The sequence below is a fragment of the Salvia miltiorrhiza genome, chromosome 7 (genome assembly GCF_028751815.1).
Source record: "Salvia miltiorrhiza cultivar Shanhuang (shh) chromosome 7, IMPLAD_Smil_shh, whole genome shotgun sequence".
Lineage (NCBI taxonomy): Eukaryota > Viridiplantae > Streptophyta > Magnoliopsida > Lamiales > Lamiaceae > Salvia > Salvia miltiorrhiza.
Genome location: NC_080393.1, coordinates 10,372,060 through 10,398,045, shown reverse-complemented (window position 1 = coordinate 10,398,045; position 25,986 = coordinate 10,372,060). Strand labels below are relative to the sequence as shown.

Sequence of the window (25,986 nt, the reverse complement as noted above, 5' to 3'; positions counted from 1 at the left end):
AGAAAAACATATGATATGGGACCCGAACTTAAAATTTGAGTGAGTGAATAGTTTTATCCACAATTTGGATAAGAATATTTTCTTGAGACATTTGTGTAAGAATAATTTAATTTGCTAAATTTAGTAAGAATTTAAATAGCCGATTTGGACAAAATTTACTAATTAATCCCGATTAGAAAATAGAGCCTACAAATGAGTCACGTATAAAATCCCCGCGGCAGAGTAAAATTTTGAATTTAAGAGAGAGAAATTATCTCCAGTGACCGTTGGAGCACTTCCCACACACAAACTCGCACAGCAAAGAAGAAGAAGAGGATATGCTGAAGAACGCCGACGAATCGAAATTGAAATCGAAGATGAGGCTGAAATCGACGAGGAAGCCGCTCCGAGATGTTTCTAACGCCAACACAGCCGTTAAATCAGGCAGTAATGACAACAAAATATCCAAAAATGGCGGTGGAAAAGCTGGAGACGATTCGCTCGATCGCCTTCTCCTCGTACATTCGGATCTATCCTCCCTCATACGACAGGTACTGTTCCATGCTTGTTCAATCCATCGCCTTAGATATCGAGCGGTTGTGTTTTCCAAAACTCTGTTTTTAATATTACTTTGAACTGTTTTAGTTTCCTCAAGTATGGATTCTCTAGATTAGAGAATCGGGGTTTGGTTAGGACCTATTTGATACAAGTTAAGCGGATCTAACTACTGATCTACATTCGCAGACAAAAAATTTCCTTAACAGTTGAGATAACTAGCTTTGCAGTCAGGGATTGAGAAAACTAAAGGGCCATTTGGTCATTATACTTAAATATCTTGTTGGGGAAGATGAGAGTGTTCACTTCGACTCATTGGTTGGCAGATAGATGAATTAGTCGTCGAAGCACTCCAGTTGAAAGGAAATGGCACAAGGAAGGAGATTAAAGAATTTGCAGATGTCTTATCTGATATGCAGACTTCTTTAAAGGTACATTTATTGTTTTGAGTTTGTTGATTTTACAATGTTTTAAATTTTGAATGTATGATTGTGCAGCCATGGGTTCCTAGATTTCAAAAGGCAGTTCTCGGTCAATCCACAGTGTCGGACAATAATTCAGAGCAGCCAATGGAGAAAAAGGCACTTAATGTCTTAAAAGAAAGCACAAGTACTGCTGCTGCAAGTCCTGAAGAAATGAAGTGGGAGTCACTTGTCTCTCCATCACCCTTGGTATCGTGGCGGGCTGGATGCAACACAGAAAGTGGTAGACAATTGTTTCTACTCACACCAATGCCTCAGAGAAAGGCTTTTTCGTCTAAATATCAAGCATCATCTCTTCATGAAAAGTTTCCATCGGATGAAGTTGCCCACCCGGTATCTCTTTCCGGTGCAGTGAGAAACTTGGGTAATGATGTTTGTGAAGGTGCAGTGAACAATCTAATAACTGAGTGTGCTTCACCACAAAAGGTTTCAAATACGAATTGCTCCTCGTATATGATGACTCCGTGCATGAAAATGTCGCCGCCAAAGTCTTGCATATTGCTTGATTCGATACCAGCCTTCTCCAAAAAGAAAAACCAGGTAGTCCACAAATCTACACCTTTTCCTACCCAAGTTCACAGCTTCAGTGATTCCCCGGATTTAGAATGCTCCAGCGATCATCAATCTTCAGATGACCTTAAGCTGAAGTATCCTGAGATCTATGGAATAAAGAAAGAAAACACACAAAAGAAAGTTGCAGCAGAAGATTCACCAAATTGGATTGTGTCACCTCCTAAAACTTGTGTTATAATGGATCCTACCAATGAGCCATTGTTGAAAAACCGATCTGATCTTTGCTTGCCGTCGAAAACCACCACAGTAGTAAGTAACAAGGAAGGTCACTTCCACTCCATGAAGGCAAAAGAGAGTGAAGGTGGCAATGCCATTACCACTTCAAAGAGCAACAAGCTGCAAGGTATTCATACATCTCTTTAATTTATTATTCAACAACACACTCAAATTCCAACCAAAGTTGTTTCCTTGCAGATATTATTCGCACACTTGATTTAGCTGAATTCACACCAATGGTGAAGGAGCCTATGAGCAGCATGCGAATGGGAAAAAAACATCCAGGCGAGAACACGTTGAAGAAAGAACTGTGGATGAAATTTGAAGCAGCAACTAGTGATCTTTGTTTCAATAGTTCTCTTCTCCAAGATACTACCAAGAAAGGATTTCTTGACATTTTGGATGAGGCGTCTGATGCATAGCTATTTCTGGCATGAGCTTAAATTTTGTGGTATAAGGGAATGAGAAAACTGCAGTTTTGTGAGCTTGCTTACTGAAGGAGTGTGGAGTTTGTTGGAGTTCTATCTTCCTGCTCTTGTCTGTAAAATGGCTGTAATCTTTCTTGAAATGAGAAAAAGTTAATGTAAATATAGTTGGAGTATTTTTTTGACGATTGTTGGGCAAAGTTTCTTGCAGAGGACTTTAAGGGAGAAATTCAAATAAATGTTCTGAAAAATATTATAATGAAACAAATAATGATGATAAGTCATTAAGAAGATTTCAGAATTGATTTCTATACCCAAAGGCAGATAGATCCTGATGAAAAGTTTTAATTCTTGATTAATCTTAATAGATTTATATTTTCAAAACTAATAAATTTACTATTCGGGGATTAAAATTATAATAATGTAAGTAATGATGCTTACCGCTCCCCTTCCCCCAAAGTCAAAATAAATAAATAAATAAATCTATTTAGAGAGCATATAAATAGCGGAAACCTTAAAACCTTCCCTCCCGGCGACAACAAGCAAAACCCTTAAATCGTCAACTTGCTCCGCGCGCTCCCTCTCTCTACACAACACACACACACACACACACAATGGGTGATTCAGTTCAATGGATTAAGCACATCGAATTGTACGTCAGCTCCACTGCCACTCCATCCCAACAGGTAAATTCTTCGATTGATTGTCGATAAACATGAATATCGACCTTGTTTCCCTTTATGATTACTAGTGAAATAGATGCATTATCACCATACAATTTACCTATTCTCGAAATCCTTCTTACTGGCTAAAAACAAGAATTCAAGAGCTTAATCACACTAAATATACGTGCTTTTGTTGTGAATTCACATTTATTTCTGAAATTTATGCTCTATTGGAACTCTGCTACAGTTAGTTGCTGAACTTTACTAATATAAGTGGTTTGTGCCGTGAAATTGAATTACAGTCTGCCAGTGTGGAGGCGGTTGCCACTTTGTTAAAGAAGGGCTTTTTTACTCTAGAAACACTTGTAAGTTCTTTCTTTACGATGTTGCTTATATTTCAAAAACACTAGTATCTTATGAAACTTCGATATTAAATAAATTAAAATGTTTACTCAATATCGTTCTCATCTACAGGTCAAGGAATTGGAGATGTATTTGACTACCACTGATAACATTATCCGCTCTAAAGGTAATTGTGTCTCTGTATTTTATCACTGGACTTCTCCGGTTTTTCTACGCATCTGCAGTATTATAGTGCTTAGCTGTGTGATGACATCTGAGGTTTTTCCATACGATATTTCCTTTCCTGATACTTTGGAGTCGTGCACTTTTATTTGGTTGTTGAGAAGGTGTCTTATTCCGTTAAAGAAAAAATGTATTTTTCCTAGCCTTTGTTTTTTAGGAAATTCCAATTTAAGGTGTAGTAGATATAGTTCTGGAGAACAGAAGTATCTAATGATTTTTTCCCCATGCAATTTCAGCATTTTAGATTCATCAATCTGTAGCAGTTGACCCACAGTCAACTCTCTCTGGGAGTCCTACACTAATAGGAAGTTTCTAGGCTTAAAATCAAGTGTGCTCTCATTTTTATCTGGTTCTTCGGTACGCAAGTGCCTATGTGTGGCACAATTTGTGACTCATGTTTTGGCACAATATGTTTCGCTTTGTAACTTAGGATTGTTTGCAATTTTTTTAATGTTGTATCATACTGATTAACCTTTCTGTCATTCAGGAATTCTCCTCCTTGCTGAAGTGTTGGATCAACTAGCATCAAAGCACTTAAGTAGCAGTTCAATACATAGCCTAGTAGGATTCTTCACAGAAAGACTGGTACGTGGATAAGGACATGAGATTCACTAATTTCCCTGCTATGTGTGTAGTTTACTTATTTTAATTCATTATTGCTTTTCTGGAAACATTATTTGATAGACTGCCATACTTGTTACTGAAAGGGACTAGGGAGTAGTATTCGCTTGTTAAAAGGAAGCCTTTGGTTCAAAACTTCATGTTACCAACTTTTCTAGGCTCACCCTTCCCATAGGAATTATAATTTCTATTGCAAAGACAGATTGGTCGTTTAACATTATATTTTTCGTATATGCTTACACATGTTTCAACAAATTTAGCAAGTTTTTGATATTTTGTTGATATAACCTATGGAATTTGGGATTGGGCTTCAATTCAGTCGTTATAAAAGGCAGATAATATTTTCTTATATCAGGCAGACTGGAAAGCTTTACGTGGTGCTATTGTCGGCTGTTTGGCTTTACTGAGGAGAAAAGTTGATGTTGGATGTGTCACCGATTCTGAAGCAAAGGCTGTTGCTGAGTCTTATCTCCAAAATCTACAGGTGCAGTCCTTGGGCCAACATGAGAGGAAGGTATGTCCCAGTATGAGCTATCTATACTTTCATAATTTTTGGTTCTCATGCTAAACATTTATGATAATTTTTCTTTCATGCATCATATTCTTTGCAGCTGAGCTTTCAACTCATGGAATGCTTATTAAATCACTATCCCGGTGCAATAGAGGATTTGGTAAAACTCATTTTGCTTTCTCTCTATATTCTTCTCATTTTTGTCTGCCTAAAGTTTTAATGTTGAATTTGTCATCATCGAACTGCGTCGTTGAAACTTTTGGAGCAACCATTATATGTATGTTTGTTGTTAGGAGAAAGAAAGCAAGGGGTGGAAATGAATTCTTACTCTATTTCTTCATATTTGTTCATCATCTCCTTGCATGCTTTCAATAATTATCATGTTACCTTGTTAATACATACCCTAACAACCAAATCCCTCCGTTTGAGCATTATACGTTATCAACTTAGTGTTTGGTAGTTTCACGAGCAATATCCTGTTAAAAAAATTAAGATGGTGATTTCTTGAAAGCTTGTAGATTGAATGACAACAATGAGGTTCCCTTTCACCTCCAGTAGTTTGACATTCATAAGGTTCAGAATAATTCCATAGAGCATTTAAGTTGAATATTTTCTGTACAGATTCGAACTTCTAACATTTTTCCTATTTATTTCGGCTTGTTCACAGAATCAAGCATCAAATTTCGTACTAACATGTTGTGTGAACCACAGCTTCTTTTCTGTTGGAATTATAATCATATCACATGTGCCACCTAGTTTTTGTTCTTTTCGTTTTAACTTTTCAGTTGACTGCTGCAAGCCTGCAAGTAGTGCAAACTCTGTTATTAACTGTTCAAACGCAATATAAGACATAGTTTGGGACAATTTTCTGTGTGTTATTCATCTACTAATCATCACGTATACATACATAAGAGTCCTATCTATATTAGTAAAGCCTATACAATACTAACATATATATAATTATATTTCTAACATTAACAACAATTTAACTTTGCTTGTTCTTTTTTTTTGTTTTCAGGGAGATAACCTTGTTTATGGAATCTGTGAGGCTATTGACGGGGAAAAAGATCCTCAATGCTTATTGCTTGTCTTTCATATAGTGGAATGTCTTGCGCGGCTGTATCCTGATGGTTCTGGTCCTTTAGCAAATTATGCTGAGGATATGTTCGAAATTTTAGGCAGTTACTTCCCCATCCATTTCACACACGTGAGAACCGCCTTATTCTTATTTTCACATTCGTCATCATATCCGTCGTATTTGTGCTGATGACTCTTGTTGCATTAAGCGTTACATTTCATAACCTTATTTTTATTGGTGATAATTTTAGTAGCATGGTTCTAGATGGTTGTGCCATGCTTAAATAAAGCTCTTAGATGGAAGCACCAGTTACAAAAATTTCTCAGAAATGCATTGGTAGTAGGGCTAAGTAGTAGCTAAACTAAATTTTTTTGGAATGATTTGAGAGGGATTTAAATATATGTTTTAAATATTATTTTCATAGTGATGATTAAAATGAGAAGGATATGTATATGTATGTATCTTTTTTAATGCACTTAATTTTCTAAATCTTTTAATTCATAATGTCATATTTGGAAATACATCAATCATTTGACCACACCTTGTTCTGTATGCCTTAGAGTCTGGTGCTATTAGGACAGGGGGATAATTTCATCCTTTTCCCGTCCCCTCCCCCAAACTTTGTTATGTTTTCCCTCTGTACTGATTTGGTTTTCAATATTTGTCCAGCCAAAGGGTGAGGATGATGACACAAAGAGAGAACTCTCGAGGGCATTAATGGTGAGTAGTTTGTTTCATGTTACTGTATGGTTGCAGCCAAAACTGGATTTACCAAAATGATCTGCTCTTGCTTGGGCCTAGTTTCTTACTTTCCTACTGCAGAACTTCTGCCAGTGACCCATTTGTGACCTGAGTTTGCATATGCTTTCGATGTAGAACAAAGAAAAATGGTTATACATGTCTTAAATTTATAGTTCGGTGTTTATTCCCATTTTACTGTCTTGGTGCATAAATTCTTTCAAGATTAAACTTTCTGCAAGTGGATTCAAGATATTTTAAGTTAATTAATAGTTTCTGTTCTGAAGCCTATTTTGTGATCACTCAGCTGTTTTGGTCTTCATTTTCATTTTTCCGATCAAATCTGACCTGGCATTTTTTCCATAAACAAACTTATAATTGTGTCTATTGAACTTATCAGAGAAATTTCAATAATTTTGTGCTGCTAGACTTGAAAATTCAGCTTTGTTTCCTTTTACCTTGTAGAGGAAACAAGGAATTTCCTCGTGAGTTTTCCATATAGTTTGATTTTCTATTTGAAAAATTCTTCAAAGTTAAAGCTCCATCAGTCCTTGCATGGGGAAATATGTAAAATCTTGCAGTGTATCCGCACTGATAGATTGCATCTCTGAGGCTAAGTGACTTCAAGGTTGGAGGCTAGAGAAATGGTGGATATGGTATCAGAAAATAAATTTGAACATCTGCACTTTTATTTTTACTTGGATATTTCTGAAGGCTGCAAATGCTATGGTTAACAGATGGGTTTAACATATACAAGCATTCATCGTGGATCCTTATCCTTATTGATTGAGATGCTGAAAAAAAATTAGACTCTTACTTTTGTTCTGGCGTCTTTCAGTTGGCATTTGCTTCTACACCTCTTTTTGAACCTTTTTCTATGCCGTTGCTGCTAGAGAAACTTTCTTCTTCTCTACCGTCAGCTAAGGTTAGTCTCCCATACAATGCATCTCCACATCCTTTTTATATATCTGAAATTATGATTCTTGTAATTTGTTGGAAGCCTACATGTTTATCTGCAGGTGGAGTCGTTTAAGTATCTTAGCTATTGCACAGTGAAATATGGACCAGAAAGCATGGCAAGCCACGCTGAAGTTCTTTGGTCTTCTATAAAAAATGCAACATATATTTCACCTCAGTGTACCCTGACTAAGGAGTCTGAATCATTGGGTGGCATGGGTTTTCAGGATAGTGACATTATGATGCAGGCTTTTATACTCCTGCAGAAAGTTATTCAACAATATGGTGATTTCATTATTTTAATTTTGGGTGACAATGACATAAATGTCTTTATGAAGTCCCTGAATCAGTATAAGGAGATGGATGAAATTATAGCAAAACAGAGATTGCATGTGGTTGGTCATATTCTGTCCACTTGTGCTAAACCCTCGCCTGCATTGTGCAATAAAGTATTTCACAGTTTCTTTCCACTCCTCATGGAAAGTCTGGTGTTTCCAGTTGAAAAACCGTTGAATGGCTATCCAGATGAAGATTGTTTTCCTCCAGCCAAATTTAATTTTCCAGCTATTTATCTCTGCATAGAACTTCTCGCAGCATGCAGATATGTGGCTATCTCCCTCGACAGTTCCACACCAGCTGTTGATTTTTCTGATCAGACATGGTCTACCATGCTTAGCAATTCCTGTAAATCACTAGTGAAAGCATTCTTTTCCCTCCTAAGATCAACGATAGCTGATCAAAGACCAAGTTCTGATGTTTACTTTGGAGGTTAGCATTTTCTCTTAATGCTGTCACTCCTCATGATATGAAGAATATGTTAAGGTTCTAATTATTGTAGAGGATGTAAAATATCTTAGTTGTAAATTTGTTGTACTGACAATGGTTCATTTTCCTAATTATATTTGGCCCTGCTATTTCTGCTAAATTGAGTTTACCTGAAATTTAAAATTTTGGGGAAGTCATATTTTACTTGTCTTGTCCAGAGGATGGATCCGCCAAAGATTCCTTCTTTGGAAACTTCTTTTCCTATTTGTCTGAAAACCCAACCATGCTTGATCATGGTTCCTTTGAAAAGTACCCTCCACTTAATAATTATACATATGTAATGTTCATGTTGTATATATAACAGGGAGTCACAGCATTAATGGACAGTGAGATCTGGAACTTTTGCTCACCTTTTTGTCTATTGTGACATTCTCTGTTACGATTCCTCGTATCTGCATGACATATCCGGAAAAAAAATTGTACTGTTGTTTTGCAACATCAATAAAAACTTTCTTATTAAAATGAAAAAAGTAGTGGTTCAAAAGATATTAATAGCTTCTAGATTGTCTCAAATAAAGTTGGTTCTTATAGATATGTTTTAAGAAATTTCTAATCAGGTTTTTGATGCAGCAATTTTAGTTCAGCAAAACTGGCTTCTCCTTTTTATTTTATTCTTTATTTTGTTGTGAATAACTGCAGTTAAGGGCCTGGAAATTTTGGCTACATTTCCAGAAAGCTTCCTTCCAGTATCAAAGTCCACATACGAGAATATATTGTCAGAGTTTGTCAGAACAGTTACTTCTGATAGCAACGAGACATTCTTGTGGACATTGACATTGAAGGCATTGAAAGAAATTGGCCTTTTTGTCAATAAATGTCCAGAATCTGCAAAAGCTGTGAGCTTCGAGAACATTGTTGTCGAAAAAATTGTCTCCCTGATACCTTCTGGTGAATCAACTATGCCTTCTTCACTCAAACTGCAAGCTGCTTTTGAAATTGGAGGAACGAGAAAGGAATTTATGTTCAGAGTCGTTCATGGGTTAAATGCAGCAATACATACCAACTTTTCAGCTGCTTATGTAAGTATTTATGTCGTTCTTCATGGCTTTTTTTTTTTTGTATTCTATATTTTACCTTTTAAAACTTTCTTCAACATAAAACCAAACAGGATGAAGGGAATCAATCGTCTGGAAAAGTGATGATCAAGCTTCTTGATACTTACACCGAAAAGGTGCTTCCATGGTGAGTGCATTTGGTATTCACTTTCCATTTCAGTATGTTACCTCGATTCATGTCTATTATCTGTTGAGCATGGAAGTTACATTATATTTAAGTTTAAATACAGGTGAAAAAGTGGTATTTTAGCTTCATTGGGTCTTCTATGTATGTTATTTGTTTGATAACTTTTATCGCATTCCCATATTTGAAATTAGTATCCTCAAACAGGTGTAGACTGAACTGTATGTCTGTTCAGTTTGCTTGAATCACTCAATCAATCGCCTTGCGATCTTACATCTAACTTAATAACTTTTCAATGGATGCGTTTCTTGACATGGACCCAGGTTTCTTAAGATTGGAGGTTTTGAGGAAATCCCCCTGAATTTTGCTCTCAGTATCTGGGAAAAGATTGAACATACCAAGTCCTTAAACCTCAGTTCCCTGGAAATTCATATGGTAAGGCAGCCAAATTAAAGTTGGATCTGTCCGGCCTGTTTTGTTCTTTGTATTATACTACTAGTTAAGTTGGATTTTGTCTGATGAGGTAGCATGTCATCAGGATCTTCTTGGGGCAATAATGACTGCAATGAAGAAGGCTGTCCGGAGTTGTTCGAAGGAAAGCCAGGAGATAATCATTAATAAAGCTTTTGGAGTACTTTCTTCAAGTACTGTTTTTGGACAGATGGTAATTGAATCTGGCAGTTCTCTTGTAAAGGAAGAAGGGTTGCAGCAAATTCACAATCCCAGTGATTCTTCCTGTAGAGATGAGCGGCTTACTTCATTATTTGCTTCAGTTATTATAGCTCTCCGTCCTCAAACAAGTATACCAAACGGAAAAATGATTATGCAGCTGTTCATAAAAAGCCTCCTCAATGGACATGTTCCATCTGCTCATGCACTGGGTTCCTTAGTTAATAAGCTACCTTTGGAGGTTACAGGAATGGGCTCTAATGGAAATCTGACTCTGAACAAGGCACTGGATATGATATCTCCTAGTTTTCTGGGGATTTCTCATTATGATAACATTTCTCAAAATAATGGCAGTAGAATTGATCTCAGTTGTCTAAGATTGAATACCTTAAGAATGCAGCCTGGAATTAACACTGCAGTTGGATTAGCCTGGATTGGTAAAGGATTACTTATGAGGGGGCATGAAAAGGTAAAAGATATAACAATGGCTTTATTAAGTTTCTTGATGCTGGATTGTCAAGGTGGAGATGCAAAAGAGCTTCAAATTATTGATGAGGAAGAAATGCATAAGCTGAGAACAAGCGCAGCTGATGCATTTCATATCATTATGAGTGACTCTGAAGAATGTCTGAATCGAGAATATCATGCAACAATACGACCACTCTACAAGCAACGGTTTTTCAGCATCATCATGCCAATTTTTTTGTCCTTGGTGATCAAATCAGATGCATCACTTGTCAGGTATGATAGGAAATGACTTAAATACGCACCTCTCAGGGACCACTAAAAGGCTGGGTCACGATTACATCTAACAAAAAATGTGTATGATCATGTACTCTCGCCTTTTAGGTGGTTTTACGAGTTTTCAATTCATATATCTTGGTTAAGTAGGATTCAGACTTAGTTGGACACTTGGACTGAATGCAATATGTATTTTTCTGTCTTGATCTAGTCCTACATACACTTCCAGATCTATGCTATATAGAGCTTTTGCGCACATTGTATCTGATGCTCCGTTGATTGCTGTTTTGGCAGAAGCCAAAAAGGTTAGCAATATTAGTTCACTCTGCCATCTCCAATTTTGTGTACTATCCTTCAATATATTGTATAGACCGTTTTCTTGAGATGTATGACCTTTCACGCAGATTGTCCCTATTTTATTGGATTGCTTGTCGGTGCTGAGCAAGGATGTCGTGAACAAGGAGATAATTTATAATGTTTTACTTGTCATGTCAGGAATATTGCTTGAGAAAAATGGTGAGAGGGCATCAATCTTTATTTTCTCTTTTAGCCTATCTTCTTCAATTGTTTATTCAACACAGCACGAACTGAAGGGCTTATCATACCATTGGGTACATGCTTATTTGTTGTATGGAAGTTTGTGCTGCTTACTGCTAAAAGATCTCGATTTGCGATCTTATTATACACTTGTTCTTATATATCTCTGATTGCGCATATGTAGGCATTAGATTGCAATTGTGCCTTGAAGAAAAGTTTCATTACCAGTTCTATGGTTACCATTTATAATTTATTAATACCAATGCATCCAAGTCTCTCCTGGGTGTTATTATTTATTTTTCATGGTGGATTAATAATGCAATAAGCCTGGTGCAATTGGCAATCCATGAGTTTTTCCCACTACGCTTGGGACTTTAAGAATCATTTCAACTTACAAGAGGCCTTTTGGTGTAGTAAATTTGGTTGATATGCCTTTCGGTGGTCTATTACTCTAATTTTTCTCGTACTCATTGCCACAGGACAAGAAGCTGCAGTAGAAAATGCACCCATCATTATAAACCAGCTTATTGATCTGACAACATACCGACACATGATGGTAATAAAATTCTTCCTTAGCTACTGCTAACATTCTGAATTGTGTTGTACCAGTGAAATTATTTCTTTGTGTTTTCAGTCTATTCGAGAAACAGCAATACAGTGCCTTGTTGCTATGTCTGAGCTTCCCCATACTAGAATTTATCCTTTGAGAACTAAGGTATGAATATTCTTACACTCACACGCACACACATAATGTCTACTCAATGCTTGGGCAATCTAAGCCTCAAGATGACAATCAACCATAGCACTAGCTATGCATAGATCTTTTCCTGTCACTGCATATTTGTTCAACTGGGGCAGAAAGGCTATACTTTTATGCTTATAAATTATAATATCGCAAGCCGTGTATTCAAGCTGTAGTTTTTTCATGCAAAGTTTGTAATGGGTATTTTGTCGCTCGTGAAGATTTTCTTAAAGGGCTTTTCGGTATTTTGTTGCTCGTGAAGATTTTTTTTAAAAGGGGTTTTCAAGTAACAAACTCATTTCTCAATGCAAGGTTTTACAAGCCACATCAAAGGCGCTTGATGATCCTAAGAGGATTGTTCGTCAAGAGGCTGTAAGATGCCGACAATCTTGGTAAGTAAAATGCAATATTTTCACTCACTATAGTATTTTGATTCTGAAATCAGATTTTCATTATTCATGTTTTCTTTTTCTTCATCGTCTTCATTTTTAGGGCTTCAATTGCGTCAAGAAGTCTTCGCTTCTAAAACTGAAGGGGTTTTTCGTTGCTGTGCTGGTGAGATCCGCTTTTTGTTAAATGCAAATCTTGTTCCAAGGCAAGCTCGCTCATAGCAGAATCTTTTAATTGCACAGAGTAACTTCTAGTTCGAAGAGTAAAGTGGAAAATAAATTAAAGAAAGTTAGTAATCAAAGTTAATTTTAGATCTTATACGGAGTTCATAAAATATTTAGTTTCGAGCTACTCATTTTCTAGGTATTCTGTTATTGAATCGTCTGAGATCACATCGAAAGTCCAACTGCTGTAAGTTTGAGTCTGTTCCTAAATTGGCCATTATTGAATTTGAAAATTTTATTTCACTAATGTTCTCATTCCTGAAAGTTCCACCAAATTGATATTCATCTATGTACATAGGGTGCAAAGACACTTAACTGTGCTAAGTGGAGTATTTTGTACCTCTTTGCTTAAATCTATATTTATTATATAATTAAAATATTATAGTCCTTCATGAGCATGAATCTAATTGTAATGATCCAATTAGCTATAATTATTTTCCATTTATTTCCCAAAAAAGGAGAGCAAAATGATCAATTCTTGGTAAATTCTGTTTTCTACAGGTTCATTCTCTGAATCCTTGGCAACTTGGGAGTATTATTGTATTGTAACAATAGCAGTAATATTTGTGCAGATTTCATGAGATGCAGACTAATATAATGGGTATTTATGTATATTCCTCAATCTCCAACCTATATATATCAACTGCAGCAACACTCGTATCAAGATGTCTGTCCTTCTGTAAAGCTTTTGTTTTGTTTATTTCCTTGCGGAACATATCACACGTACGAATTTCGTGTGTGATAACATAACTTATTAGTAATACCACTTTAAATTGCAACTGTGGTTGATTTAGCAAACAATATGATCTATTTTAGAAGCATACATGATTTATCTTCTCATACCAATATTTTCAACTTATAAAGCAAGAATCTTGAAAATACCAACAAATCAAGTAAGACAACTCGATCCTCTTCAAGTATTTACATTCTCATTACTGGAATCTTTTGCTCCTTCATCAGCAACGGGGTGTAGAGATTCATGCTTTGCAGCTGCCTGCAACACCCTGCTTTGAATATCAGATGATGAAGGCGACGTGGGTAGCCCATCACCGTTACTTCCTAACTTGCCTGCTGCCCATGAGATGGCACGACCACCTAGTCTCACTGGAGTTAGCAGCAACCTGAGGAGTTCAGCAATGCTCATTGTTTATACAAATGAAGATCACAACTTACTATCATAAAGAGCTAATAGGTGATCAGTTTTTGTGATACTCTCGAATATTAGAGTTCTTAAGAACTCGATGCTGAGACTCAGTGAAGGCAGTACCTCACATCCTGCTTCAGATCTTCTACGTCCTCGTATGAAGCAACTCGGCTGAATAAACTCTGGCAATAATTTAAAAGTGAGGAAACAAGGTATTATATGCGCTTCACGTCTAGCTTCTCAAGAGGAATTATATTACAGTATTCAATAATAGAAGAGATCAAATACATCAAACACAAAAGAACAACAGCATCAAACCAAGAGCTTAGCACCATTAATAGGGTACAATAACTTCTTTAGGACATTTTAAGTTATTTCTGAGCTTATTAAGTTTACTTTATCCTGATTAATAATTGAACCAGTAAGCTAGGGGGTAAATTCTCCCAACCACACATTATACCTAGAAACCTTATAGATGCATCCCCTAAAGAGAACATATGGCAAAATCTTGTGCTAATTACTAATTAGGTATGACTTTAGTCAATATTTTACGAGGTCTCAAAATTTCGCTAAAAGATCTAGGGTATGTGGATATGTGCCGTTTGGCAATGACGAGAATCAAGTGTGCAGAAGACAAGATTTAAGAAACCAATTACCTGGCCCAGACCAATTACACCGATAAATTGCAGAGTCTTCTCCCACTCTGCAGGAAGGGGAACAAGAATTGTTAAACTTGACATGGAAATGATAAACAACCATTTATCATACTTTAAATAGCAGTATTATGTCTGACTAAAAAACGGAATGTCCAAACAAATATCAGATTTAAATTTAATAGCAGTACAATCCAAAGTAACATTACCTACTACTGAATAGATCGCCCCTACAAAAACCTACACAACAAGAATTGGGCTAGTCAGTTGCATCTTGCATGGCCAAACAAACGTTGGAATTTTCAAAATCTTCACTTTATGCCAAATGACAAAGATAGAATCCTTTACTGGGAAGACTAGTATGTCAATATGAGCCATCCGAAAAGGAGATGAATTGCATACATAAAATTTGGAAGGAATAGAAATATCTTCTTAGTCGTATGCAACTCCAAAGTTGATTAACCTATTTAAAAGACAGAATAAATCCTTACCACTCCATACCCAATGGTTTTCAGTGGAGTTGGTTTAATTTCCTCCAAGATCGCTTCAGCTTCCTACAAAAATCCAGCCTTGGTTAGCAGACATGTAAAAGCTTCAGTTTGACATAAATCTTCTGCTTCACAGAGAGAGCAGACGAAAAACTTACCTCATTAATTATTGTAAGTGCTGTCTCAGGTTTTGCTATTTTAACACGTAAGCCATTTTTCACCCAAGTGCGAAAGCCACCTTTGACAATATAAGGTTTCTGTGTATGAAAAGACAACAAAGTTCACTCCAAAAATAAAATAAAATGTTGAAGCCACCCTTTCTATCCCACATCGACTTGGTAATGTCTCCAATAGTATAAGTTTAGAGTACCCTCTCCCCTTATAAGGCCTTTTAAGGGGATGATGGGCCCAATTCTAATAGAACAAATAATATTACAGCCTTTGAAATTTGTAATGACAAGAGAAAATAAGTTCAATCATTTTTGTAATATTTTCTTGTCCTTAAAATACTAACACTATTAGCTTTCACCGATCATACTTGCCTTAGTCCCAAGCTTTCTCAGTGATCTTGCGACACCCTTAGAAAAAGTTCCATCAGCATCCATAACTAAAACAATAGACCTGTCCTGCATGTATAGAAGTCGATATGAAACATAATTTCTCGTCTATTTAAATTTCAGTGTGACCCTCTTTTAACATGCAAGGTGAAAGGACTGGATAAGGACAGCATATTCATCGACAAGCTTCATACATCAACAATATTAAGGTTGCGAATAACAGCAGCTAGCAATGTGTATTCAATATCTCTTCCCCCCTTCAGCAACTTCTTCGTGGAGCCATCAACCTGCGAATATACGTGAACGTAGAATAATACATTAGTGAAAATATCTCACCGTTATAGCCTATTATCTATCTTTCCCAATGAGAAGATCTTAACTGGGGAAAGTTAATAAGAGAAAAAGTATACTTGGTAAAAAGAGTAGCAACCTCAGGAAGTATCACACTGGCGTATCGAAATCTTGCTGCCCTTCGAAGATCAGGAACGCCGTCTCTTTCCTTGAAATTCTTTGCAGACAAACCAATGAAATCAGTGATGTAAGAACTATAACTTTCAAATGAGGCAACCACGTGACATTTTGTAAACAACAACAAGAAGATAAGAAAATGTATGAGGATCCATCTCACTGAATTTCCACGCAAGTAAAGTTCTGATAAATTTAGAATCTCTAACCTCAGGTCGAATGTCGACAAGTACAGCATTTTCATTCCCTTGTATGAACTCCAAAGCCGGCTGAGGAGAAAAATCTCCTGCATATCCACTATATTTCACTATCCTATAAGAAGCCCTGCACAAATCTGATGAGAAATGTGATTTCCATTAATTAAAAGAGAGAAAGCAAGATCAGGATACGTTTTGCTCTAGATGATTTAGAGAGAATCGAAAACAAATATAAATGACAAAACAAGATTCATACCATAGAGTCACGGAGAGTCCAAGGAAAAGAACAAACGGAACAAGTGGATCATTAGGGTCCAAGCCAAGACTTTCTTCAAATCCCTCCACAGCCATGTAAACCTTTGCATCAAAATTTTGAAGTATGATGCCATTCGATAATTAGGCAGGATAGATATTAACAAGAAGAACGAAGCATTTTTTTGAAACCGAACCATTCATTTATACGAGAAGCCAGTTTTAGCCATTGCCAGTCATTTAATGAAATACAAGATATCTTACTTATTATCTCTCATGATGAAAACTAACATGCAACAAATAAGCATCATAAATCATGCGTTGAAAAAAACTCTTAACATTTCTTCGCACTAGAAAAAGAGACTATTAAGTGTACCTGTTGAAATGCATTTCCAGCAGGAGATAATACTTTCTCTACTCTTTCTTCAGATAAACCAAGTGCTACTTGGACTTCTGGAGGGAGAAATTCCTTAACGGAACTGTAAGCATATCCGAAAATTTTGCCCCCTCGTTCCAAAGAGTTTTCGACTACAACAATTGTTCCCCTCAAAACATCAAGTGCAAAAGGCCAGGCTCTGCTTGATGCCTCCTTCAACTCACTACATAGTCCAGACAACTCACTACCATGCGAATGTGGTCCTGCAGATTTATTGATAAACGAGATAATCTCATTGATGGAATCACTAACTGCTCGATTGGTATCTTTAAGATTAGTAGTCAGTGGCAAGGTTACACTATCAGAGAACTTGTTCAGAAAATCTTCTCCTATGTTAGATGCATCAGCAGCAGCTTCCTTCAATTTGGAAACAATATCAGACAATTTTGTTTCCAGGAACGACAGTGCATCTGTATCCACGTGGAATGAATGAGATGCCAGACGAGAAGGCACAACTGATTCAACATCGGCAAAGCTGGGAGGCGCCTCAGCATTATCAATCGTGTTGCTAAGAAAATCAACTAGCTCGTCACCATCTACAAACATCATGTTGTTTGATCCTAAACAGTGCCCAACTTGGTAACAGCTCAGCTTACATTGTCTCAAATTTTGAAATCCAGTCGGATATAATGACAGTTTGGTGTTTCCGACATTGTTGAGGTGAAGACACGAAGAAGGTCTTGTTCTAACGTCAAGACTGTTGGAGAAATTCATGAAAACTTTGTCAAAACCGTTGCACTTGGCATCAAATCTCATCCCATGTGGAGAAATGGATTTCAATCCTCCACAAACAGAAACCTGCACGAGAATATGGAATATTTATTTAATAAGCTCTATAATAAATTTTATTTAGCACCTGTTTCACATTCAATCACGCCATTATAACTTCAATTAAACTTGTGAATTTACAAACCAAGAAAACCTAAATATTAGTATAAAGTGTAAACGCCGCAGGTGATTCTGGAAGATTAAAATACGGATATCACAAGGAAAAAATAAAAAAAAAATCTGACATAAGATACAATCAACTGATTCACATAAAAACATTGTATACTTCAGTTCCAAGTGGGAAAAAGAAGGTGCAAAAACTTTTTGACCTTTTTAGTAGTTGCTGAGGAAAGCGGAAACATTGTATATTGAACACCTCCTCAACTCGAGTCAACAACTCCTGCAAATTCACCTAATCCCTCGTTTTCAGCCCCAAAAAATCAAAAACGAAAATTCCATTCTTGTTAAGGCAACCGATAAAGACTAGAGTGAGAGCTTTCATATTAAAATCTTGGGAGTTTCGTTTTTTTCATCTCGAAGTGTCTTATTTTGGAGTAGCATTTTGATTTGTCAACTCAAATTAATCGTTTCAAGAAAAATACGTATTTCTCACGTATTTAAACGTATTCGTATTAAAAAGGTATTAATAAATACGTATTTAAACGTATTCGTATTAATACGGGTACGATAGGGAGATTGACGTATTCGTGCTACAGAGAGTAGTAACACTTTTAGAACGAATTTGAAATGAGAAAAGCATATTCATTCTAAACAACTTCAAATTTGGAAAATGCTTCCCTAAAAAAATTTCAAAAATGTTATACTCTGGCTGACATGTTAGGTTCTTGGATTTCTAACACAAACCCATTCAGTTACAGAAATTCACTTTGGGTTTTTCAGTTCATTGAAATTCTTCGAAAACAACTAGTTGAGTTCTGTTAAAAATGGATTAACACCATTCGATCTCATTCAGACAAACTGGCGTTTGAGCACCATAAATTGACCAATTATTACATAACCAATTCCAATTCAATTCCATTCAGTGTTAACATAACACAAACTCCTGAGCTCAATAATTTTGCATTAGTAGCATAATATAAGAGAAACAATGACAAGAATGGTTGCTCTTTCATACATTTCTAACAAGAATTCATTCGCTGTTGAAATATTTGATGCAACTTCCATTCGTATGCTCCGAAATTGTGGCATCTCACACATCTTGAAAAAATGCAGCTGATGCTGAAACTCAAACGAGAAAGCCAACTTTTCGAGGACTCAAACCCAGGCTGCAAAACAAAACAAAAAAATAGGCAACCAAACCTGGAATCGAGGTTTCTGTAGGTGAAGATGATAGAGTTGTTTAGAACCCGAGGCAAACCAACACTCATACGCAGATTAAGGCCTCCGTTTGATTTTTGAGATTTTGACAGATCAGTAAGGCTGTTCGAGCCAAAGTAGTTTGATCAGTCGTCTCTCATATCAGTCTTTCGCCTGGCCTGCGATGCAAGCCGGACGTCTCTTTCTCGCTCGAATTCTCGGTAATCAGCACGCTGCAAGAAAGAAACTTTGTCCAGATACTGATTCGAACTTTTCTTGTATGCGTCAAGTTCATCTTCCATGCCTTTATTTTCTTCCTTGAATTCGCCCCAGTCCATCTTTGTCTTGTCAAGCACACTGAGTTTAGGTTTCTTTTTTATCTGTTCTAGAACAGCATCAACGGCTGATACGGTGCCTGCTACACCTTTCCCTTTCTCAACTGCCTCTTTCGAGGCAGCATCAACTAGTTTCCTTACTTCAATTTCCTCACCAGCAAAGTCTCGAACTTCAGTAACCTACCATATTGACAGATTACAAATAATCAAGTAAATGATGTAGAAAATAGAACTTGCGTGTTTACCAACAAGTAAGTTGACTTCTAGAAATAGAACTGATGCAAAAAAAAGGAACACTATCCATCAAACACAGCATTCAACTTTTACAAAGACTTCTAAATTGAGTATATGGTGATGTGGAAGTAATATTTGAAGTGCCCAAGTATATGCTGCCCAAGAAACATGAATTGAACCTACAAAGTAAAATTTGTAGAAAAGCATGCTAGAACAGAAAACATACCTCGACTTTTCCTCTTCCTGTAGTTGCCAAAGCAGCAGCAGCATCCTTAACAGCTGAAAGAGCGGCAGCAGCAAGTTTTTTGCCTTCCTCACTGGAACCATTCTCACTTGTGCCAGCACGCTTTCCCAACACCCCTTGTACAGGAGGTGGTGTCTTAGTTGATCCCAAACCAAGATAAGTCATCCAACCCTGAAAGAGAGGGGTGGGTGAAGGTGATTCCTCACTATCAAGTTTTGTCTAGGTAAACAAATTTTTCCTATAATTACTTAAAGAAAAGTGTTTCTCACTGTTGATGACTTCTGCACAGGACTTCCTCGAGTAGACTTGTTTGTCTTCGGACTCCGGTTCCCCAGGATGCTTTTAAGAGTTTTTGAAGGCACACCTTTGCTCATTTGCTGCCATACAGCATCTACTCGAACTTTTCTCTCTGTCATTAAAAGACACATACAGATTAAATTAGTTTGTCTTGGAGAATCTCCTACAAAATAATGAAGCAAATGCCACACAGGAGGTGGATGATAAGAGTGGGACAAAAAGAAACAGCTCTACTAACCCATTTCTTCAGGCTGAGCCTGTGAGACTGGAGCATCTTCTTGTGTGGACTCTGCACTACACCCCTCCATCTTTACTACACTTCACGAGACAAAAACATATATATAAGTTTAAGTGACAGTTGAAATAAACCAAAACTTTCAAAATTGACCTTTAATTGCAATATTGCACCTATTACAATTCAATATGCTGCTTCATGTGTATTTTTCATTACATTAGTACTTTTATGACAGGTGTTATCAGAATTAGTAAAATAAAAGTTTTAATAACAAAATACACGGAAGAATAAGGCGTGACACTAAAAATGATCGAAACACATAGTGGTTTTCTTTATATTAATACCAATTGTCTGCTTTCAGAATTGCTATTTGTTCAATCTTTGTCATTTTTTTCTTCTCGGATCTTCTTTTTTGTTCCCTTGATTTCATGGTTAAATAGTTCGAGCATGTGTATTTGGTTATTTCAGTCTGGATTAGGCCGAACTGTCCAAACAACCTACTGAACCGTATTAACAAGCAATAATTTGTTTCTTCCGAAATTCTCCTCTTCTTTTTTTAATGTTCAGATCACCTGAATCAGTCTCAGTTTCAGTTTGACAACAACTCTTCAGAAGATTCAGCAAAAATCAGCTTGCATCGTTAGAAACTAAAACTAGAAGCCTTCTTCCTTAGTTTACACCAGATTTCCATTAAAACTACCAAACCCAGCTCCCGATCAGTTTCCAGACTTCACCATCAAACCATGTGAGTCCAAATGAACTACATTATTTATAATTAGTATTACTTAAAAACAATATAAAGCCAAATGTTCACTAAAATTGACAATAGATATGCTAACAGCCTGGATGAATTTGACCTACATAAACCTGTACAAGTTAATTTGCACAGTTTTGTTCAATGCATAAGATTATTTCAAACCAATTCCACAGACCGATTTCCGTGGTTTAACTTAGCATACTCTGAATAGAAACAGTAATGAACAGAATGAAAGTAACGAACTAACGCTGCAGAGCAGGCCCCCCAGAAAGGAGTCTCCGACGTCGAGCTTCGTTGGTGCAGGTGAAGGTTGAGGAGTGTCCGCTGATTTTCGGGACCTCGATTCACAACCAATGGGTCGCGACTCGCGACCGCCGACGAGATGGAGAGGGGAGGCGAGACTGCGAGAGAGAAGTCTGGTGCGGGACGGCGGCAGGACGTGGAGACGCGAGAGAAATTAGGGAGAAGGAGATTAGGGCTGAGGAGAGAGAACGGAAAACCCAATTGGGAATTGGGGAAGACGGGTAGCTGCGACTGCGAGACACTGAGTGAGAGCCCAAAGTCCAACTCAAACAATAAAAGCTTAATTAGCCTAAAAGAAAATAATAAAGCTTAATTGGCAATAAATTTAAACACTGTAGTTAAATTCTAATTTTCTCATATTTTATAAAATTAATGTTAAAATACATAGGTTTTTATTATTTGTAGAATTTTCTCTCGGATTTAAATTTTGGCTAGATCAAATCTGATCGAACACTATAGCTCTAATACGTGGCACGATTCTCAAAACAATGTAGTAGTACTATTATTGAGAGGGATGAAGTGATATCACTTTTAGGGGTGAGCAAAAAATCCGAAACCGAATAATCGAACCGATCCAAGCCGAAATTTTAAAATATGGTTCGATTTTTTCGATTTTTCGGTTCGATTCGGTTTTTTTTTTCATAAAATTTCGGTTTTTCGGTTCGGTTCGGTTCGGTTCGGATTTTTTAAAACCGAACAAAACCGAAAAACCGAATTATATTTATAATATATATATATATATATTTTATATATATATATAATATTTTAATTATAATTTTATAATATCTAACTTCTAATATTTTTTTAAATTTTATAGTTTCTTTTTGGAATTTTCGGTTTTTTTTTTCGAAAATTTCGGTTTTTTCGGGTTTTTTCAAAAATTTCGGTTTTCTTCGGATTAATTCGGTTTTTCGATTCGGTTCGGTTTTAATTATAAAAAATTCGGTCAATTCGGTTCGGTTTGTTCGGTTAATTCGGTTCGGTTCGGTTTTTTTTTTTTAAACCGAACTAAAATATGGTTTAGTTTGGTTTTAGCAAAAACCGAACCATATAACCGAATGCTCACCCCTAATCACTTTCCAACTTAAAAATAAAATCCGATTTAAAATTAAAATATTTGGGTTGAAACTGTTGCAACTTCCATAAAATCCTACCGGCTTATCCATGTAATAAAGTGAGAAAATTTGGAGTTCATTCATACTGTGAGATTTTAAATTGTGGGTTGTCGAAAGATGTCATATCAGTACTAAAATTTCATGTTAGATTAGATTTAATTTGGCTGAAATTTAAATTTTGATAATAATGAAAATTTATGTATTTTGACACTAATTTTGTAGTATATGAGAAAACCCATGACTACAATGTTTAAATTTACAATCAACTAACCCTATTATTGGGTTAATTACTTTTAAATTCATAAACTTTTATCTATTTTTCAACTTTCCATGAATTTTATTTTCTTATCTTCAATTTCATCAATTTAATGATTCGTTCAATTTTTCCACACTTTTGAGCTCCGGTGAAATACCTAGCTGATTAATTAATACACAAACTTCACATATACTGCAATTCTAACACAAACTTTGAATGCATTCCAATAATTTCATCGCATTTTTGGTTGTAAAATTTACAACCTCAAATTCGATGATTACTCAAGATTTGACGTGGTGTGGCCGTATTGCCTATAGGAATCGGGATCGCCCAAGTGTATTTGCACTCCTTGATATTCAGTTTAGTTACTACTTCTTAATTTCACGAAGTTTGAGCAATATTTTCTTAAGTATTTTTTTTATATGACAATTTTTTTTTCCTTGATTCATCTTTTCATTTTTTTCATCTTCCACACTTAAAACAAAATATCAATTTCTTAAAATCCGTGCAAAAAATAAATTGTTCAAATTTCGCGTGACGAAAGGAGTATTAGACTCAAATGTATCAACTTCTTAGTGAACAATAAAATTTTAAAGTGTTGATTTTATTACAAATTTAAAAATAGTGATATTATTGCAACATTTTAAATATCGCACTAAGATTATTTATTAAATTAGCTTTTATTGAGATTATTTATTATTGAAAACTAGTCTCTCTGTTGATAAATTACCTTTTATTAAATTTTATTGTGATTATTTATCTACTTATAATTAAAATTAATTTTTTTGGTGATTTTCTTAGAGTAACGGATTGGTTTTTTATTCAACAAATAATTTAAAAATCTCATATGATTGAATCTGAAATATTTGACTTTAAATAAATACACAATATAATGGTATCTACAACGTCGTTTGTTGAACACTGAATGAAGACATTTTCATTTTGTTTAAAAGTAGGAAACTGCATTTTAATTGGGCCATCGAATGCCAGCCGATTGTAGTTTTGATTTTGGGTTTGACCTTTAATTTATTTTTTATCACTTTATCCAAATGGGCTGGGGCTGGAACCTATTTCTCATTTTGATTATAAATTATTTGTTGCTTATTAGTTACTGTAGTATTTTTATTATTGAGTTACAGTGGTAATTATTATAAAGAGTTTGGAAGTCTTGCTTAATAGTATTATTGAGTTTTGAAGCGTGAGAGATTTGGGAGAAACCAAATTCGTTTGAAGAAGAGAGAGAGAGAGAGAGAGACGGTGCAATATTGGTTATAAAAGGTAGATTAATTAGAAAGAAATTAAAGAAAGAAGGTCCTTCTCTTCTCTTATTACATCTGAGAAGGAGGGTTTTGGTGAGTTTTACATAGTAAGATAAACCAAACATTGAAGCCTCAACTCCACTTCCTTATTTTGAGCGACAAGCCTTCTCAACTGGCCCAATTTGTCTCGCAAACTGCACATAAACAGAACCCATCACTCTTAATTAATTACTCACTCACCAAAACACATATACATACACATGCATGTGTGTGTGTGTGTGTGCAGACAGAATAAAAAAGGGGTACCTGAAAATAGACTTCTACTTTCTTTTTTAGAGTGGCATATTCCTTCTTCAATTGCTGAAAAGTTCTCTTGCAACTGCCAAAACAACAAAATAATTGATTAATCTAGGATCCTTTGACAATCTTTTTATATGAAAAGACAGAGAATTTGAATTAATTAGTAATTAATACGTTATTATGGGATTGTATCTATAAATTGAACATTGAGGAGCAGTATTTTTACACGAGATAAAGAATTGATGTCACAATTGCAAAAAAGCAGAAGTGTGTAGCCAAATAATTACCCATCAGCATTTCCAACTCTGCAGTAGTCTCTGAATTGTGTACACTCACTTTTCACCTTTTTGGCTCCAATGCTGCAAAATCACATGTACGGCAAAGGTTATTATCAACCAAAAAAGAGAGAATATTCCCTGCAGGCCACTGTAAATTCATCAAATTTCATCTTCTACCTTGTACTGCTGCCCTTGAACTGATGCATGAAGCTGTCCAGCTTCGAAAAATCAAGAGGGCTCTTCTCCCTAACAACATAAATAAATTAGCTTCATGAAACAAATATTTTTCTTCAAAGTAGTGTGACTATGAAACTCACAAGGCTTGGTCAATATTTTGGATAAGTCGAGCCGAATCGCGGTAGTACAACGTGACAACTTCTTCAACGAAATTAGGATTCGCATCATCTTGCAGCTCTTCAAGCTGAATGAATTGTTCATCGAGATATCCCTGTACCACAATTTCTAAATCAAGGAGGAAAAAAAAAAAGGTAGTTTCCTTCTTCATATTCATGCAAATACACTTAGATAGTGGTTTGATTAAACGACATCATGACATTGACGTGGGAATATATGTGAATAGTGATTTTTAAGACATAGAGAGCACCGATAAAGGGAGCTCTCAACTTGCAAATAACAGTTGCATTTTTTTTTTAATTAATTCCAAAGTAATTTTGAGAGTGAGAGACAGAGACATGGTTTTAATTTTTACCTGATCAAAAAGGGACTGCTTCATGTTAGCTAGTTGTCTCTGCATGGTTCTTGGGTGGGTGGATGGAGATAATGCAGTAAAATTTGGAATTTAGAGAGAGAGAGGGATTGGTGTGTTGTGGGATGGGAATGAAACGAGGTTGCATTATATATATAGATATTGGGACAAAGGGGGTTGCTTGGTCCCCTCTAATTTACATATATCCACGTCATGTATATATGTGCTAGCTAGTGTGTGCGTGTGAAAATGAATTTTAGTGTATGCTTTTAATGGAATATTAAAATCATAAAAAATAAACATGCATTTGCATGTTATTGGTTAACGAAAAATTATAAAATTATTGTATCCGTCCTAAAATTAATTAACTTCATTCTAATTATATATTTCTCCTAAAATTCGGATGCAAATGCCACATTCATAGGCATCAATTGTACCTTCTGTCTATCTCTAAATTGTTCATTCTAACTAAAAATTATTGTCACATTCACAATTTTTAAAAAGGTTCTCGTAACAAATCCACTAAGGTGTAGGGAGTTACTCAAATGAGTTTAGGTGTATATGGTATAAAATATAAATAATTTTTTAATTCTTAGATCGTAAAGATCGACGGTACGTGAATTTATCACTTTAATGAATAAATACAAATAATATGCTATTATTTTATAATAATTATACAATGTCCTATTAAAAGTTTT

General features: G+C 35.7%; 5 protein-coding genes across 9 annotated transcripts; 2 read left to right on the top strand and 3 right to left on the bottom strand.

The window, feature by feature from the left end:
- The first annotated feature begins 219 nt into the window (after positions 1 to 219).
- LOC130992507 (uncharacterized) lies at positions 220 to 2,412 on the top strand. Its single transcript, XM_057917163.1, has 4 exons — positions 220 to 530; positions 861 to 965; positions 1,032 to 1,932; positions 2,004 to 2,412. Exons 1-4 carry the CDS (start codon positions 318 to 320, stop codon positions 2,225 to 2,227), a joined length of 1,443 nt encoding a protein of 480 aa, XP_057773146.1. The 5' UTR covers positions 220 to 317; the 3' UTR covers positions 2,228 to 2,412.
- Positions 2,413 to 2,749: 337 nt separating this feature from the next.
- Positions 2,750 to 13,471, top strand: LOC130992504 (MMS19 nucleotide excision repair protein homolog). Of its 3 annotated transcripts, none has more exons than XM_057917157.1 (21): positions 2,750 to 2,916; positions 3,198 to 3,260; positions 3,370 to 3,424; positions 3,968 to 4,065; positions 4,457 to 4,615; positions 4,713 to 4,772; positions 5,631 to 5,819; positions 6,360 to 6,410; positions 7,267 to 7,353; positions 7,448 to 8,153; positions 8,850 to 9,229; positions 9,319 to 9,392; positions 9,713 to 9,824; positions 9,928 to 10,799; positions 11,011 to 11,104; positions 11,204 to 11,315; positions 11,816 to 11,892; positions 11,971 to 12,051; positions 12,391 to 12,470; positions 12,571 to 12,633; positions 13,194 to 13,471. In XM_057917157.1, the coding sequence occupies exons 1-20, from the start codon at positions 2,845 to 2,847 to the stop codon at positions 12,602 to 12,604; spliced, it is 3,456 nt and encodes a 1,151-aa protein (XP_057773140.1). In that variant the 5' UTR covers positions 2,750 to 2,844; the 3' UTR covers positions 12,605 to 12,633; positions 13,194 to 13,471. The 3 variants fall into 3 exon arrangements, 1 of the variants encoding a protein (XP_057773140.1); XR_009091301.1 differs by having other exon boundaries at positions 2,751 to 2,916; positions 12,571 to 12,673; XR_009091302.1 differs by lacking the exons at positions 2,750 to 2,916; positions 3,198 to 3,260 and having other exon boundaries at positions 3,382 to 3,424; positions 4,461 to 4,615; positions 12,571 to 12,673.
- Positions 13,472 to 13,477: 6 nt separating this feature from the next.
- Positions 13,478 to 18,238, bottom strand: LOC130992505 (calcium sensing receptor, chloroplastic-like). 2 transcript variants are annotated; one of them, XM_057917159.1, is made up of 13 exons: positions 17,982 to 18,238; positions 16,825 to 17,682; positions 16,453 to 16,553; positions 16,209 to 16,323; positions 15,965 to 16,042; positions 15,729 to 15,821; positions 15,520 to 15,603; positions 15,136 to 15,234; positions 14,981 to 15,043; positions 14,699 to 14,729; positions 14,493 to 14,539; positions 13,960 to 14,018; positions 13,478 to 13,813 (listed from the first exon to the last, which is right to left on the bottom strand). In XM_057917159.1, the coding sequence occupies exons 1-13, from the start codon at positions 18,012 to 18,014 to the stop codon at positions 13,606 to 13,608; spliced, it is 1,869 nt and encodes a 622-aa protein (XP_057773142.1). In that variant the 5' UTR covers positions 18,015 to 18,238; the 3' UTR covers positions 13,478 to 13,605. The 2 variants fall into 2 exon arrangements, with proteins under 2 accessions (XP_057773142.1, XP_057773143.1); XM_057917160.1 differs by lacking the exons at positions 13,478 to 13,813; positions 13,960 to 14,018 and adding an exon at positions 14,025 to 14,343 and having other exon boundaries at positions 14,382 to 14,539.
- A 398-nt stretch (positions 18,239 to 18,636) lies between these two features.
- Positions 18,637 to 21,847, bottom strand: LOC130992506 (uncharacterized). Of its 2 annotated transcripts, none has more exons than XM_057917162.1 (5): positions 21,319 to 21,847; positions 20,318 to 20,397; positions 20,052 to 20,191; positions 19,765 to 19,953; positions 18,637 to 19,484 (listed from the first exon to the last, which is right to left on the bottom strand). In XM_057917162.1, the coding sequence occupies exons 2-5, from the start codon at positions 20,385 to 20,387 to the stop codon at positions 19,116 to 19,118; spliced, it is 768 nt and encodes a 255-aa protein (XP_057773145.1). In that variant the 5' UTR covers positions 20,388 to 20,397; positions 21,319 to 21,847; the 3' UTR covers positions 18,637 to 19,115. The 2 variants fall into 2 exon arrangements, with proteins under 2 accessions (XP_057773145.1, XP_057773144.1); XM_057917161.1 differs by having other exon boundaries at positions 20,318 to 20,392; positions 21,319 to 21,658.
- A 2,163-nt stretch (positions 21,848 to 24,010) lies between these two features.
- Positions 24,011 to 25,481, bottom strand: LOC130992503 (histidine-containing phosphotransfer protein 4). The gene is made up of 6 exons (XM_057917156.1): positions 25,292 to 25,481; positions 24,900 to 25,030; positions 24,760 to 24,828; positions 24,592 to 24,663; positions 24,311 to 24,383; positions 24,011 to 24,198 (listed from the first exon to the last, which is right to left on the bottom strand). Exons 1-6 carry the CDS (start codon positions 25,334 to 25,336, stop codon positions 24,151 to 24,153), a joined length of 438 nt encoding a protein of 145 aa, XP_057773139.1. The 5' UTR covers positions 25,337 to 25,481; the 3' UTR covers positions 24,011 to 24,150.
- Between the last annotated feature and the right edge of the window lie 505 nt (positions 25,482 to 25,986).